At 37.8% G+C, this 12,263-nt stretch overlaps 1 protein-coding gene across 1 annotated transcript in view; it reads right to left on the bottom strand.

Annotated features, from left to right (window-relative positions):
• ADCY7 (adenylate cyclase 7) overlaps positions 1-12,263 on the bottom strand; it is a 32,908-nt gene that overhangs the window by 9,356 nt on the left and 11,289 nt on the right. The window contains exons 9-17 of the mRNA XM_053952883.1: positions 9,273-9,405; positions 7,838-8,023; positions 6,901-6,944; positions 6,145-6,225; positions 5,169-5,241; positions 4,277-4,374; positions 3,557-3,641; positions 1,829-1,966; positions 643-705 (exon numbers count right to left, since the gene is read on the bottom strand). Of these exons, the coding sequence (XP_053808858.1) occupies positions 643-705; positions 1,829-1,966; positions 3,557-3,641; positions 4,277-4,374; positions 5,169-5,241; positions 6,145-6,225; positions 6,901-6,944; positions 7,838-8,023; positions 9,273-9,405 (901 nt within the window). The remainder of the gene's footprint in view (positions 1-642; positions 706-1,828; positions 1,967-3,556; positions 3,642-4,276; positions 4,375-5,168; positions 5,242-6,144; positions 6,226-6,900; positions 6,945-7,837; positions 8,024-9,272; positions 9,406-12,263) is intronic.

The following is a 12,263-nucleotide window of genomic DNA, read 5'->3' as shown; positions in this document are numbered from 1 at the left end:
CCAGGTGAGCACAATGTGCATTTCATATGTGTAACTTATCATTTGTCATAAGCACCTGAATGAAAGGCTCCTCACACAACTTGTTGCACATAATTCAAAAATATGTCCATCATCTAAAGGGGTGGCCAGGTGACAAAGGAGCATCTCAAACATTTGGATGAACTCAAAATAGAACACTACTTGGCATTAAAGACATAAAAAGTGAAACCCCCAGAAATAATACTTTTGTGTCACTAGTAAGTGCTGAATTTACCCTTACAGAAATGCTGGAGAACACCTTTCAAATATGCTGAGAGACCAAAATAAACCAAAACTTCAGTTTTATACATGAAGACTCCAGACTTCTGAAAATCCCTAAAGGATGCACAAGAAAGCTATATATAAAAATACAAAATATCCCTTAAAATTGCCTTGTGTCATGAGCAAGTCTTCATATGTCCAACAATTTAAAAAAAACCAAAACCCTATCTTTATAAATAAAAAGAAAAAAATTTAAAATGTTGCCATCCACCTCCATGATAGGAGTTGGACTTTGATGATCCTTGTGGGTGCCTTCCAATTCAGGATGTTCTATGATTCTATACCCACCATCCAAGACTCATTTCATTTTAATCCTAGAAATTCAGATGGTACTCTACTCACATAGGTGGTAGCACTCAAATCATTTGATCCAGTAAAGTTGGCAGGTTTGTTCTTTTCAGTAGTCTTGATTTATTGGAGGGGAAAGAAAAAAACAAAAAACACATCAATAAAACCACCATACAAACTTATTAGCAGGTAATCACTGATATTTTTTTTCTCCATGTGTTTTACAAAGAGTGCTGATCTGGTTGTCTTTTCAGTGCTACTAATAAATGTTGAAATAGAATTGCACCCCATGTAGGTGTATTAAACATACATGCACACACAAGCTGCAAAAAGGTTAAAATTTACTTATTTTCTAATTGGGGGTAAAGGTTTACATTATGGCTATGTTAATTTAGCAGCTATCGGGCACAAACATGTGGTTTTGTCTCACCCCCCAGTTTCACAGCTGCTGTTCCTGTTTTCTTTCAGTCTGTCTCTGGTGGTGTTCACATGACACCACTGTGAGTCAATTCAAGGACCTAAGCCAGCAGAAAAAAACACCCTATGAAAGAAAATTAAGCATTTTCTGCAGTATTGCTTTCAGAATGAACTCCCCATGGAATCAGAAGAATGGCGAGGCAAACAAACACTTGGGATCAGGAGGACATCAGTTTTAGTAGTTAACTATCAGTTAAATGGAACTGTTAACACACAGCTTGTATAAATAAAAAAAACAGCACAGTTATTCAAATGTACATGCCCCAGGTGCAATATAATATTCAAACTAAATTTAAAAGACAGATGCCATTTCCACCTTACTCCAGCAGTACCTATCCTCGATGCCTTTGCTTTTAGAAGAGAGCCAAGTTATACTCTTCCCTCCCTCATCCACATTACTACCTGTGAGTGCAAATACCACAGTGAACTGCTTAAAGTGCTGCCTGCCATGCCAAACATTTAAAACCACATTAAAATAGGAAAACATCTTAGTGATGAGGGTTACAATCAAGAGCTGTTATGTGTCATCTTGAAAACAAGAACAGTTTGTAGAACTGAAGTCTATCACTTGTACTTTCAGTTCCACAAACTAGGAGCTTTTCTTTTTAATGCTTTTACTTGCACTATCCCTGTGCAGATCAACTCATGTTGTAAATCAGGCATTAGAAAAAGCAGCAAAAACTGGTACTTGATGAAAAGAATGCAAGAAATTACTTAAACTGTGGATTTTACAATAAGTTTATCAATTAATGTGATTACTTACCAAGTTAAAAATGGCTATAGTCAGCAAGGCAGCTATAGTGATGACTGCTAACGGCAGCCTAAGTAAAGGCATTGTTTCCACCTTTTCTGAGACAGCACACAGATGGCGCAGGAGAGGCCACTGATCTGAGCAGCACTTCTGTAAACACAATTAATTCCTTTCAGTAACAGGGATAACACTTTAATGCAGGGGAAGAAATATTTCTAAATATAAAGTTGACCTTTTTTCTGCAGGAGAGTGTCAAGAGCCTTCACTGGAATTCTAATTTAGAACTTTGAATCTCCTCATTCAGAGTCAATGTCTAACACCTTTCCCCAATTAAAAATAGAGACAATGTTTCCTTTCTTCAAAGGGGTTGGGTGCTAAATTTTTTCTGAATTTGTGCTTTAAAAATACAGAATTATGATCTGCTTGAAAGTTCTAGAGAAAAGTTAAAATGCAGTAAAAATTTTGTTTGTTTTTTTTTTTTTTTAGTTATAGAGCTATAATATTATATTTGGAACTACATTTTCAGATTAATAAATCAAAACTAACCCTACACAGTCTCCATTCCTGTGTCATCCCTATGTCATCCAATTGTAGCTATAGACAAAATCGTCCAGTAAGCATGTAATTTTAATGACTGCAAACATTATTCCATTATTTGGCTACACCAAAACACTCCCAGCATAAAACTCAAGTCTGATGCAACTGCAGTCCTGGAATTTTCCATTTTCTCTGTGTGTTTCTACACGTGTAGGAAAAACACATGAATGCATATACACACACCCCTCTCTCTCTACAGACATATATGCAAAAATTCATGTTTATACATATATAAATACCATACATACATAAAATCCATAAATCTGTCTAACCATACAATTAAATGAGTCAAAAAAATCTTTATCCTATGTCCTGAGTGCAATTTTCTCTTATTTTTTTCTTTCCTCTTTACACAGCTTGACCGTGGCTCTGTAAGAGACTCTCTTTCCCTGGAGAGCTCCATCCCCTCTCTGGGTGCTGCAGTGCAGTGGTGCTGCATGTCCTTGCTCTGGCACAGTGTAGGTTTGATGAGTGCAAGGAACATTCTGGAATCCCTTCCCTCTCCCCATCCTGCTCCCAGGTAGTTCTTGAACTGAGAAGGACTTTTTTTTTTTTTTTTACTCTGTATTCATTGAACTCCTCATCACTATGGGCTCTCCCTGTCACTATATATTCTTAAACAGTAATTGCCTGTGTTTAATAATGCAAAGAAAAAGGAACTACAAGTGCAAACTGTCCCAATTGATGTAATGGTGAATTTGGAATTCTAACAGACATGAAATTGTTGCCAATAAATTATTCATAAGTTTGTAATTTTCATTACACTTCATAAATTATTATGAAAACTGATCTTCTGTTCCAACTTATTTCAATATTGTTGCCAGCATACAGAATAACAGTACTTATAACCAAAATTACTATTAATGACAAACATAAAAATAAAAATACATTTTAAAAAAACAATCCCATGTCCTCCCTCCTACCCATCTATTTTTGCACTCAAATAATTCTGAATTACTGTGAGAATTTTCAGACATGAAAATCTGTTTCAGACAATGGAATCTTCTGGTAACCTGAGGTTCAAGACTCCTGTAACTATTATTGAAATTACTAAAATTTCATCAGCCTAAAAGACAGACCAAGTTGCTGAAACATATCCATTCACTTTTGAAAACAGGAAGTGTTTTTTAAAAGTAAACTTACCAGACACTTCTCAGCAAAGCACACAAACAAAATAAGCGCAATGATGACTGCAACAACTCCAAAGGAAATTCCCAGTTCTGCAGTTCTAAACAGAAGAAGAAAGCACTAAAAAACCCAAGTTTAAAAACCCAAGTTTATGATTTTTGTTCAAATAGACTGAATAACTGTAGCATCACACAGGTTATGGTTGCTCTGTTGCACAATCACTGCTTTAAGAGATCCTGCTCCTGATGGCCTGAGCCACTGCCCTGTGCATAAACCACATGGAAACTGCACTGCAATAGCCATGAAAAACAAACATACACTTCAGAATTATCCATCATCTGCTTTCTTGGAGGTGTGACCAGCAGCTCAAAGTTTCCTCCTTGTAGCTCTACAGAAAAGGATCACTGAGCACAGTTTAACCAGCTAAATCCCATTTTCCTACTGCTCAATGTCTTTACAATCAACTGTTCTTACAAAATAGTATTTCTTACTTAACTGACCTCCTCCCTGTGTGTATAAGCAATCAAAATATTAAAGAAGTATTTCTATTTTATTTTCATACTAATATCTTGGCTCTTATGCCAACAACATGAATGCAATCCTTTATCATGGGGTAAATTAATGTATGTTTCTTAAATTTAACCCCTCAGGAACTCCAAAAAGTTCCAAGCACATGAGGTTCACTTTAGCTGTTGGTTAATTTGAATTATCAATTATTAAAATACCAGCACTTACTTTGGCATGATAAGCATCTGGATCACAAATATACAGAGGAACACAAAGCTGGCACACACGAAGTAACTCTTGAGTTTTAGAATAGGAATGGTGCGATACTGAAACACAGAGAACAAAGCATCAGGGTCATTTCAGGGGTGTTTTTTCTTAATTTTATTACATTCTTTTGATGACACATTTATACAATTTTTACTGTATTATTAAAAATACACTAAAACAGAACAAAAGACCACCAAAAAAACATAATCACTTGAGCATCATTCAAGAAAAACAGCCTAGGCCAAAGGATAATTTCCAAATTTCCAACCTAGAGGGAAATCCAGGCAGTATGTAAAACAGCTCTCCATAGATGCCCGTGGTCAAAATCCTTATCAAGAAAGGACATACACAGAAGTAAACTAAAGTGTACATACAAATCTACACCAGTAACTACATCCACAGCAGAGAACATTTAACAGCAGTTATTCAAACAGAAAAGCTACACTGCACCTAATAAATACCAGCATTATATCTACAATGAAACAGCCACAGAAAACAAAGTGTTTTCATTATGGATGCAGAAATATGGTTTTTTTCTTTCCTTCTTTAAATCTCATTACTTTTGAGAGAAGTAGTTTATATAAAAAAAATCAAACTCCCACTAACTCCCTTATGGCAAGAATTTGACCACAGATTAGAGACAATCTTGTTTAAGCTCAGAATTTGCATTCTCAAGGAAGAATGACCAGTTCAAACGACTCCTGAAATCTGCTTTCCATTAGTTACCAGAAACCTCTTAGGATGTGCAGTCACCTCTTGAATCCAGTTTCAGAATGAAAAGTTTCAAACGTATTCTTATGCTGCTCTGAAGGGTAAATCAAAGACCAGGAAGGATTATTTTGTTCTTACCAACCTCTTTTTCAAGACCAGGTTCTGCAAAGATCAGTGAGAATCCACAGAAGTCATCTGACCTGCCACACCATGGACTGCAGCCAGAGAGAGACAGGGGTTAGCAGGAGCACACAGGGGCCAAGGACAGGACATAAAATCATCGCTGCACCTGAGACCCCACAGCCACTCTCAACACACGTCTGATGCTTCTGCAAGGGCTTTATGTTTCAGAGCAGAACAAAGCAGTAAAAATACAATGTTTTTACTCATCTGGCAGGCAGATCCACAACACTCACAGACAGCAGCATCTGCCAGCTACACGAAAAATGTAGCTCCAAACCTTCCTGAAGGCTGACAAATAGGAAAGCGTAACAGCAGATTTTAGAGAGGGCTCATGACCCCCAAAAGCTTCCCCTAAATAATATCAGACTCCTATCAGGAATACCTGAGGTACAGCCTTCCTAGAATTTAGATGGAAGAAAGAGTTTTTCTTCTTCAATTCAGTGTTTTAAGAATTTGTTAGGAATTTAAATATTGTATTTTAAATTAAAACAAAACAACAACAACAAAAAAAAAGAAAACCCAAACCACCACCACTTCTTTTAAATGCAAATGTACTGCCAAAGGAATTACCTGCCCCTGACAGACCATTTGCCTTCAGTGGACCAGACACTAAAGCAACTTTATTACCCACAAAACTGTTTTGACTTTATATGTAGTTTTTTGTTCAGGAGAGCACCCCATCTCATAACACTTCTTGCTTTAATTAAGAAAACATTGAACAGCAAGACTGATCACTGGCTTCTTGCTAAATAATGCAGTAACACTCTCATATTCAAATTAAATAATAAAATAGAAACTAAATAAAAACAAAGACCAAAAAAAGGGCAAGACAAAAATCCTGATAGCTTTATACTAATATTTTATATCTAGGCTTAAATTGAGAATGCAGGCTAATCTCAAAGAAAAGATGAAGAATAAATTAAAGTACTGCATACGTAGTTGAACTGAGGCCTTCAATGGTTGACATCATTTCATCATAAATATCTTCCTCTATCCTTCCCTTCTGAGATGAATTTCTGGGGATGAAATGAAGTCTGTGTGACAAACGCTGCTCAGAAACAAGTAATGGGTACAGAGCACACTTTCTCAGCACACAGTGGGTCAAGCCTCCAGCAAAAAGTTAAACCAGAATGCTCCAAACTACTTAAAAAATACACCCATGAGTACTTTATTTCTCTAGTAACCAAAATCATACATTTTTCAAGACAGCGTTTTGACAAACTGAGGAAACGTTCCACAAGTGCAAATCAGCTCCACATTTAACTCAGTGCTACAGGTTTGACAATTCTTATCACATTGTAATGGCAAATATTAACAACACCAACCAAACCCAAATCTTTCCACTGCTCTTTAGGGCTCTCTCTTCCCAATTCCCTCTCACCGTGCTGCAGCCCAGCAAGCAAAATGGAATCTGAATGACTGGAGGGACAGTAAGACAAGAGGCTCCTTTTAGAGACTGCTAACAATAACAAACATCAGCTGAGAAATCTTCTAAAGGCCAAAGATTTAGCTTAACCTTTCTAAGGCAGGACTACCATACACACAGTGATAAATCAACCAAATAATCACATCCTTACAGCACACTGAACTGCAAGAGGAGCACAGGAGCAAAAAAAAAAAAAAAAAAACAAAAAAAAAAAAAAAAAAACCAAAAACAAAACAAAAAAAGAAACAAACAAAACTTGACAAACCTATCAGAAGTTCTCTGGCGCCCAGTAGAACACAAGGGTATTTCCTAAATAAAATAGGAATTAAGAATAAGTTACACACTCTTTGAATAGCAAACAACTATGGGAAACAAACATCAAGAAACTTCCAATATAATTTTTATTCAGAAATAAAAGAAATCAAGAACCATTCTCAAACAGAAATGTTGCTAAAAATCAATCATTTCCAGCAATGTTTTCTGCTTTAACAAGTGAGAAGTGAGTGTTTTCTGACAAAAAAAGATAGTTAGATCTTCCCTCTCGTTTTTCTATACACAACAAAATAATTAAGCATGCACCAGCAGAGGCAAGCAGACTGGAAATTACTTCCACGCATCTGAATGGATGGATGGATGCTTAAATTAAAAGTTGCTACAGCTGTGACTCCAGGACCACACCTGAAAGCATGCACATCTACTTCCAGCTTTCAGGAAGGGGTGATGGAAGGAAAATTTAATTTTCTTATATTTTAAAATCTTAAAAACCTTAAGAATTCTTGAACTTAAAATTTCTTTACTGATAAAATCCAGTTGCCAGGAGAGCATGGAGGGACTACTTACTTTCTATACATTTCAATTAAATATTGAGTGCATCTATCCGTTTTTGTTTGTTTGTTTGTTTGTTTGTTTTTACAAAACCACATGCACCAGGCAGGATCTCAAGATGGAAAAATAATAGGGAAAATAGATAGTTTTACTTTGAAGATAAGGCATGGTTATGGTATGCTAGAGAGCTTGGCAGTGTGAGAATGGTGACGTTCTGACAGAAGATGTTGCACAGGCACCCCCTCAGTTGAGTTGTGCGCACACTGAACACCAAGGCTAAGAGCAGACATGCAGCCACTCAAGTGAGGGGCAGAGTTTCACAGCGCAGGCACAGAGCAGTTTGCAGCTGCAGGCTGCCGATCACCACTGGAGCTGACCTTCCTCCGCCGGCCCTGCGAGCCGGAGGAGTCGCTGCTGACGCTCTCGCGGTGGCTCAGGTGGGCGAAGGGCCGCGCCGCTCCCCAGGACTCCAGGTAGCGCGTCATCCGCACGGACGCGCGCATCTTCAGCCCGTCGTTCACTCGGGTTTTGGGCAGGTGATTGCTTGATAGGCATTGCTTGGACTGGCAGAAAGAAAACACGCTCATGGACAAAAGAGAAATTCAGACAAATAACACACAGAGCTTCAGTATTTTGTAGAGTAGTTTAAGACTAGAAAAATCTCACTGTTTTGTAGGGCTCTGAACACATCAGCAACATGTCGGCCAACCTCAATTCCTTTATCGCGTTTAATTAAGGTGAGCAAAGCAAATCACAGCACACACAATTAATTGCTTCAGCTGCCGTTACCAGACTCGGCTTGCAACACTGCAACAGTCAAACTTCCAGGTTTACGTACAGTGACGCAAGGGCTCACAGGATCTCACAAACAGGTACAGTTCCCTTGCAGTCAGCACTACAGCAGGGAAAAAGGTGCCAAACTCCTGAGCTGGGGTGTATCAAAACAGTGGTTAGAAGATCCCACAAATTACAGACTCCACAGGAGATTATATCTCTGTGTCTCAGGTGCTGAGTCAGGCAGTACAGACAGGGTGTACAGCAATACCCTTGCAGAACTACAGGGAAGCTAAAACTACAGAATAAACCAAGACATCAATGACTGACAATTCTCTAACATTTCACAGGTATCTTCAAGGGAGCAGAGACCATTCTAATAGACATAGGTCCTCATTCTGAGAATATGTGCTGTGTGCAACTGTAGGGGGGGGGAAATTCTTGCTAATTAGAAGTGGCTCTATGCTGTTCCTTCCTGTAGAGATCAGGAAGGAAAGAAGTTTCTCATCTGCATTCTTTTTTCATTTGAAACATTTTACTCATCAACCACAAGCCAATTCAAAATAGCAATATTCCAATGTTTGTAGTTAACAAGCTCTAAAGGAGCAACTCACAGCTGCTAACTTCACACTCTGAATAGAAGGTGAATCTTAATTTTTAAATAGAGAGGAAGACATCTGATACTATTTTACAAGGAATATTTTAGCTGGAAGTGGCCACATAGTACAGGTACTCTTTCATTCCTTCATCTTCATCTTTTGAGACACTTCACACAAATACATAGTCAAATATGTGTTTTTACTCTAAGTGGGTCACATAAGAGGTTTCAGCATAACACTTACTACCTCCAATGCAATAGGCATGTCATAAAAAAGCAGGATGTGCTTTCAGATCTGAACTCCCAAATCCAGGCTACTCAGGTGATTCACACCAATCTTTAATTCTGTTCCCGAATGAAAAATCTGTATGCACCACAGAAACCTATGTATTTATGTGTGTATATAATTGAATAAGTATATATTAAAAACAAATACATACCCTTGGATCGACCACTAAGTAGGTTTTGATATTCATGGATTCAAGGTAAGGATCCCTCAGGTGTCCATTCCCTTCTTCTACTTCATAAGCTTTGCCTAGGTGATTTAATGTTGCTTCAGTGATGTGCACACGGCTGAGAAGGGGAGAAAGAACAAGAGATCCAAACACTCACAGAAAGGTCACATTAAGCATTTCATTTACATTTCAATGGCCCCTGCTGACATTTCTGCTTTTCAGACATCCCCTGCTTTGGCAACCAACTGAAAAATCCTGCCAGTACTTAAAATTATATTTGCAATCTTTTACTATAGTACATCATTCATAGCAAGCGTGCTAAAAAACACTTCCCATAATGAGATAGTATTGGTATAAAATTAAATTGAAATAAGCAGGAAAGTAAATGAAACAAGAAGAAATGTGATCAAAGGAGATCTGATGACTCACAAGACAGGCAGGCTCACAGGCAGGTTGTGAGAGCTGCAGGGAAAACCCATGAACAAAACACAAGCAAGGACTGCTTTGTGCTAGGGTGGGGGAGACACAAAGTCTGGGAAAAGAAAGCTGGGGAAGATTTTTTGTTAACTCTGAGGAGAAGTCTGAAAGTCTGCTTTTTCTGACTGAAAAAATCTGAGGAAAAGGCAACACAGCAATAACAACAACGCACTTCTGAGAAGAGCAGCCAGTATTTTTCTGTACCTATTCACACTTCCACTTAAATGTTATTTCACTCAGTATCCCAAATAATGTATTTCCACATAAGTTAAGAGCAATATCTTTCCATATAATTTCTCAACATGAGACTGGAGAGAGTTTGTAAACTAGCATTGCTTAAGTTCTACTTTCTCACTGCTCATCTTCCCATGCTTTTCTCACTTTTCTTTGGCACAGAGGGGTTAGACACTGTCCTACAATCCATTAGCTCAGGACGGGGAAAAGCAAAATTCCAGAATGGAAACTGGCAGTGTGCAGCACTGCTGCCTAACTACAGAGAGCAAGGGACTCACTGTTCCATCCACCTCTCCTTCCTAAAGCTGGACATAGGTTTGCATGAACATAATGTGTCTAAGACCTGAAAACTACTGGCTGTAGCTTCTAAGAAGGAAGAATAAAAACTTTCTCAGTACTTTTCAAGCCAACAGTAAGAGCTGAATTGCAGAAGGTGCTTTCATTTGTTTACTGGCAGTTTTCTAAAAAAAAAAAAAAAAAAAAAAAAAAATTGTTACTTTGACTACACACTTTTGCAATTAAGGTGAACCTTCAAATCTGAAATTTTTAACTTTGCTCTAAAGCATAATTTTCTTACACAGATACTGGGGTATTCTGGGTGATGTCTGTGCCCTGAGCCTTAAAACACAGCCATGTGCTGCAGCAAGTTTCCTGTGCTTTTCCCTTTACTCCAAAAAGCAGAACATTTGTTCACTACCCACCGATTTGCATTTTACCGGGCTTCCTGTCCCCTCTCCCTCAAATCACACACTGCCTGAGGACATTTCCGATCTTACTGCAAACTTCTCTTCCAGTTAGATGCCAGTGATCTCCCAGAAGTTACTAATTGCTCACTGGATTCCAGGATAAGCACATAACCAAGAGCTGCTCTCCCAGGCAAGCTGGAGCACGCACTGCTGCCCTTGCCATGGCAGGACAGAACACCCAGCACACTGTGCCCAGTTTCCTGTGCTGACAGCAGAATAACACGTGCTGAGCTTTCAGGCATTTACACATTAGAGAGAATTGGGCATAAATGCATTTTTAGTTTTGGTTTTATGCTACTCCTTTCTGCTTTAGTAGTGTATTACACTGTTACGAATGAAAGTAATTTTTAAAATCACAAGGAATATGAACAAGGTTACTCTGACACTGGACAGAAAATACTTTGAAAGCTAGAAGTTTTCCTGCATCCCTTCAAAAGTCTTTAGAATTCCTTCATTTAGAGAAACTCAAAATAGATATGATTCCTATTTTAAACAAAACCTCTGGCTGGCTCCTAATGACAAAACTGCTTCCAAAGGAGCAGGACTAGCTAACATTGGGATGAGGAATCCCCAAAAAATAACTCCTTGCAGGGCAGGAAAAAAATAACACTTGCATAGTGAATAATACCCCTTCCACTCTGTCAGGCTCAGTCTTCCACAAGTGGAAGGTGTTTCCTCTGGCCAGTCTTGAAACACAAGTTGAGTGATACTACACAGCTATACGTAGAGGAAGTAATAAGAAAAATGTTTCCGGATCAGCATGACAATCTAAACCAGCTTAATGCTTTACCAGCTTATCAACTATAAACCTGACAACCATACAAGAATAATTAGAGTTTTCAAGATTAGGCAAAGGTCCTAAACGTGACTAACAAAGTGTGGTTTTGTGTCATATTCAGAGTAATGCTGTTTGTTTTACCAACAAAAGAAAATTTACAACTCTATATTCTTGTTTAATCACGCTGAATCAACACACTAAACCCTTCAGCCTGGCTGCTGGTGTAACTGTTAACCAAGCTCCAAGTAGTTTTCTTTCTGTTTCAGTCACCAATGCAATAAAGTATTTTGATATTCATAACCTATTATCACTTAATAAACCACTTTAATTTTTAAATTACAAGCATACAGACCTAAAAGCTGTCTGAGGTACAGAAATAATAAGAAAAGCTGGTTAGAAAAGCTGGTTAGAACTGGTTAGAAACACTTAGTAAAAGAAACCAATTTGCATAGACTACCACAACGCAAAAAAAAAAAAAAATCATGGTCTGATTTGGGAATGAAAAAAGGAACAGACCCATAATGGCCTTTTTTAGTGCAAACTACCAAAATAAGAAAGAAAAAATAGAGGTTTTCTTAGATTAATTCTAATCCTTAAATTTAATTTAGAAAACAGGAAAAAAGTATACTTTCCTAAACAAAGAAAATGCAAATGTTGGTGGTTTTGAAAAACATTTATATCTGTTCTTTTCAAGGAGTGTCTTTAAAAGGCTATAAGAGACCTTTAAGGTCTCTTGTAGCC

Source organism: Vidua chalybeata, chromosome 11 (genome assembly GCF_026979565.1).
Source record: "Vidua chalybeata isolate OUT-0048 chromosome 11, bVidCha1 merged haplotype, whole genome shotgun sequence".
Lineage (NCBI taxonomy): Eukaryota > Metazoa > Chordata > Aves > Passeriformes > Viduidae > Vidua > Vidua chalybeata.
The sequence above is the reverse complement of the archived record's forward strand: the minus strand, read 5'-3'. Positions and strand labels throughout refer to the sequence as shown.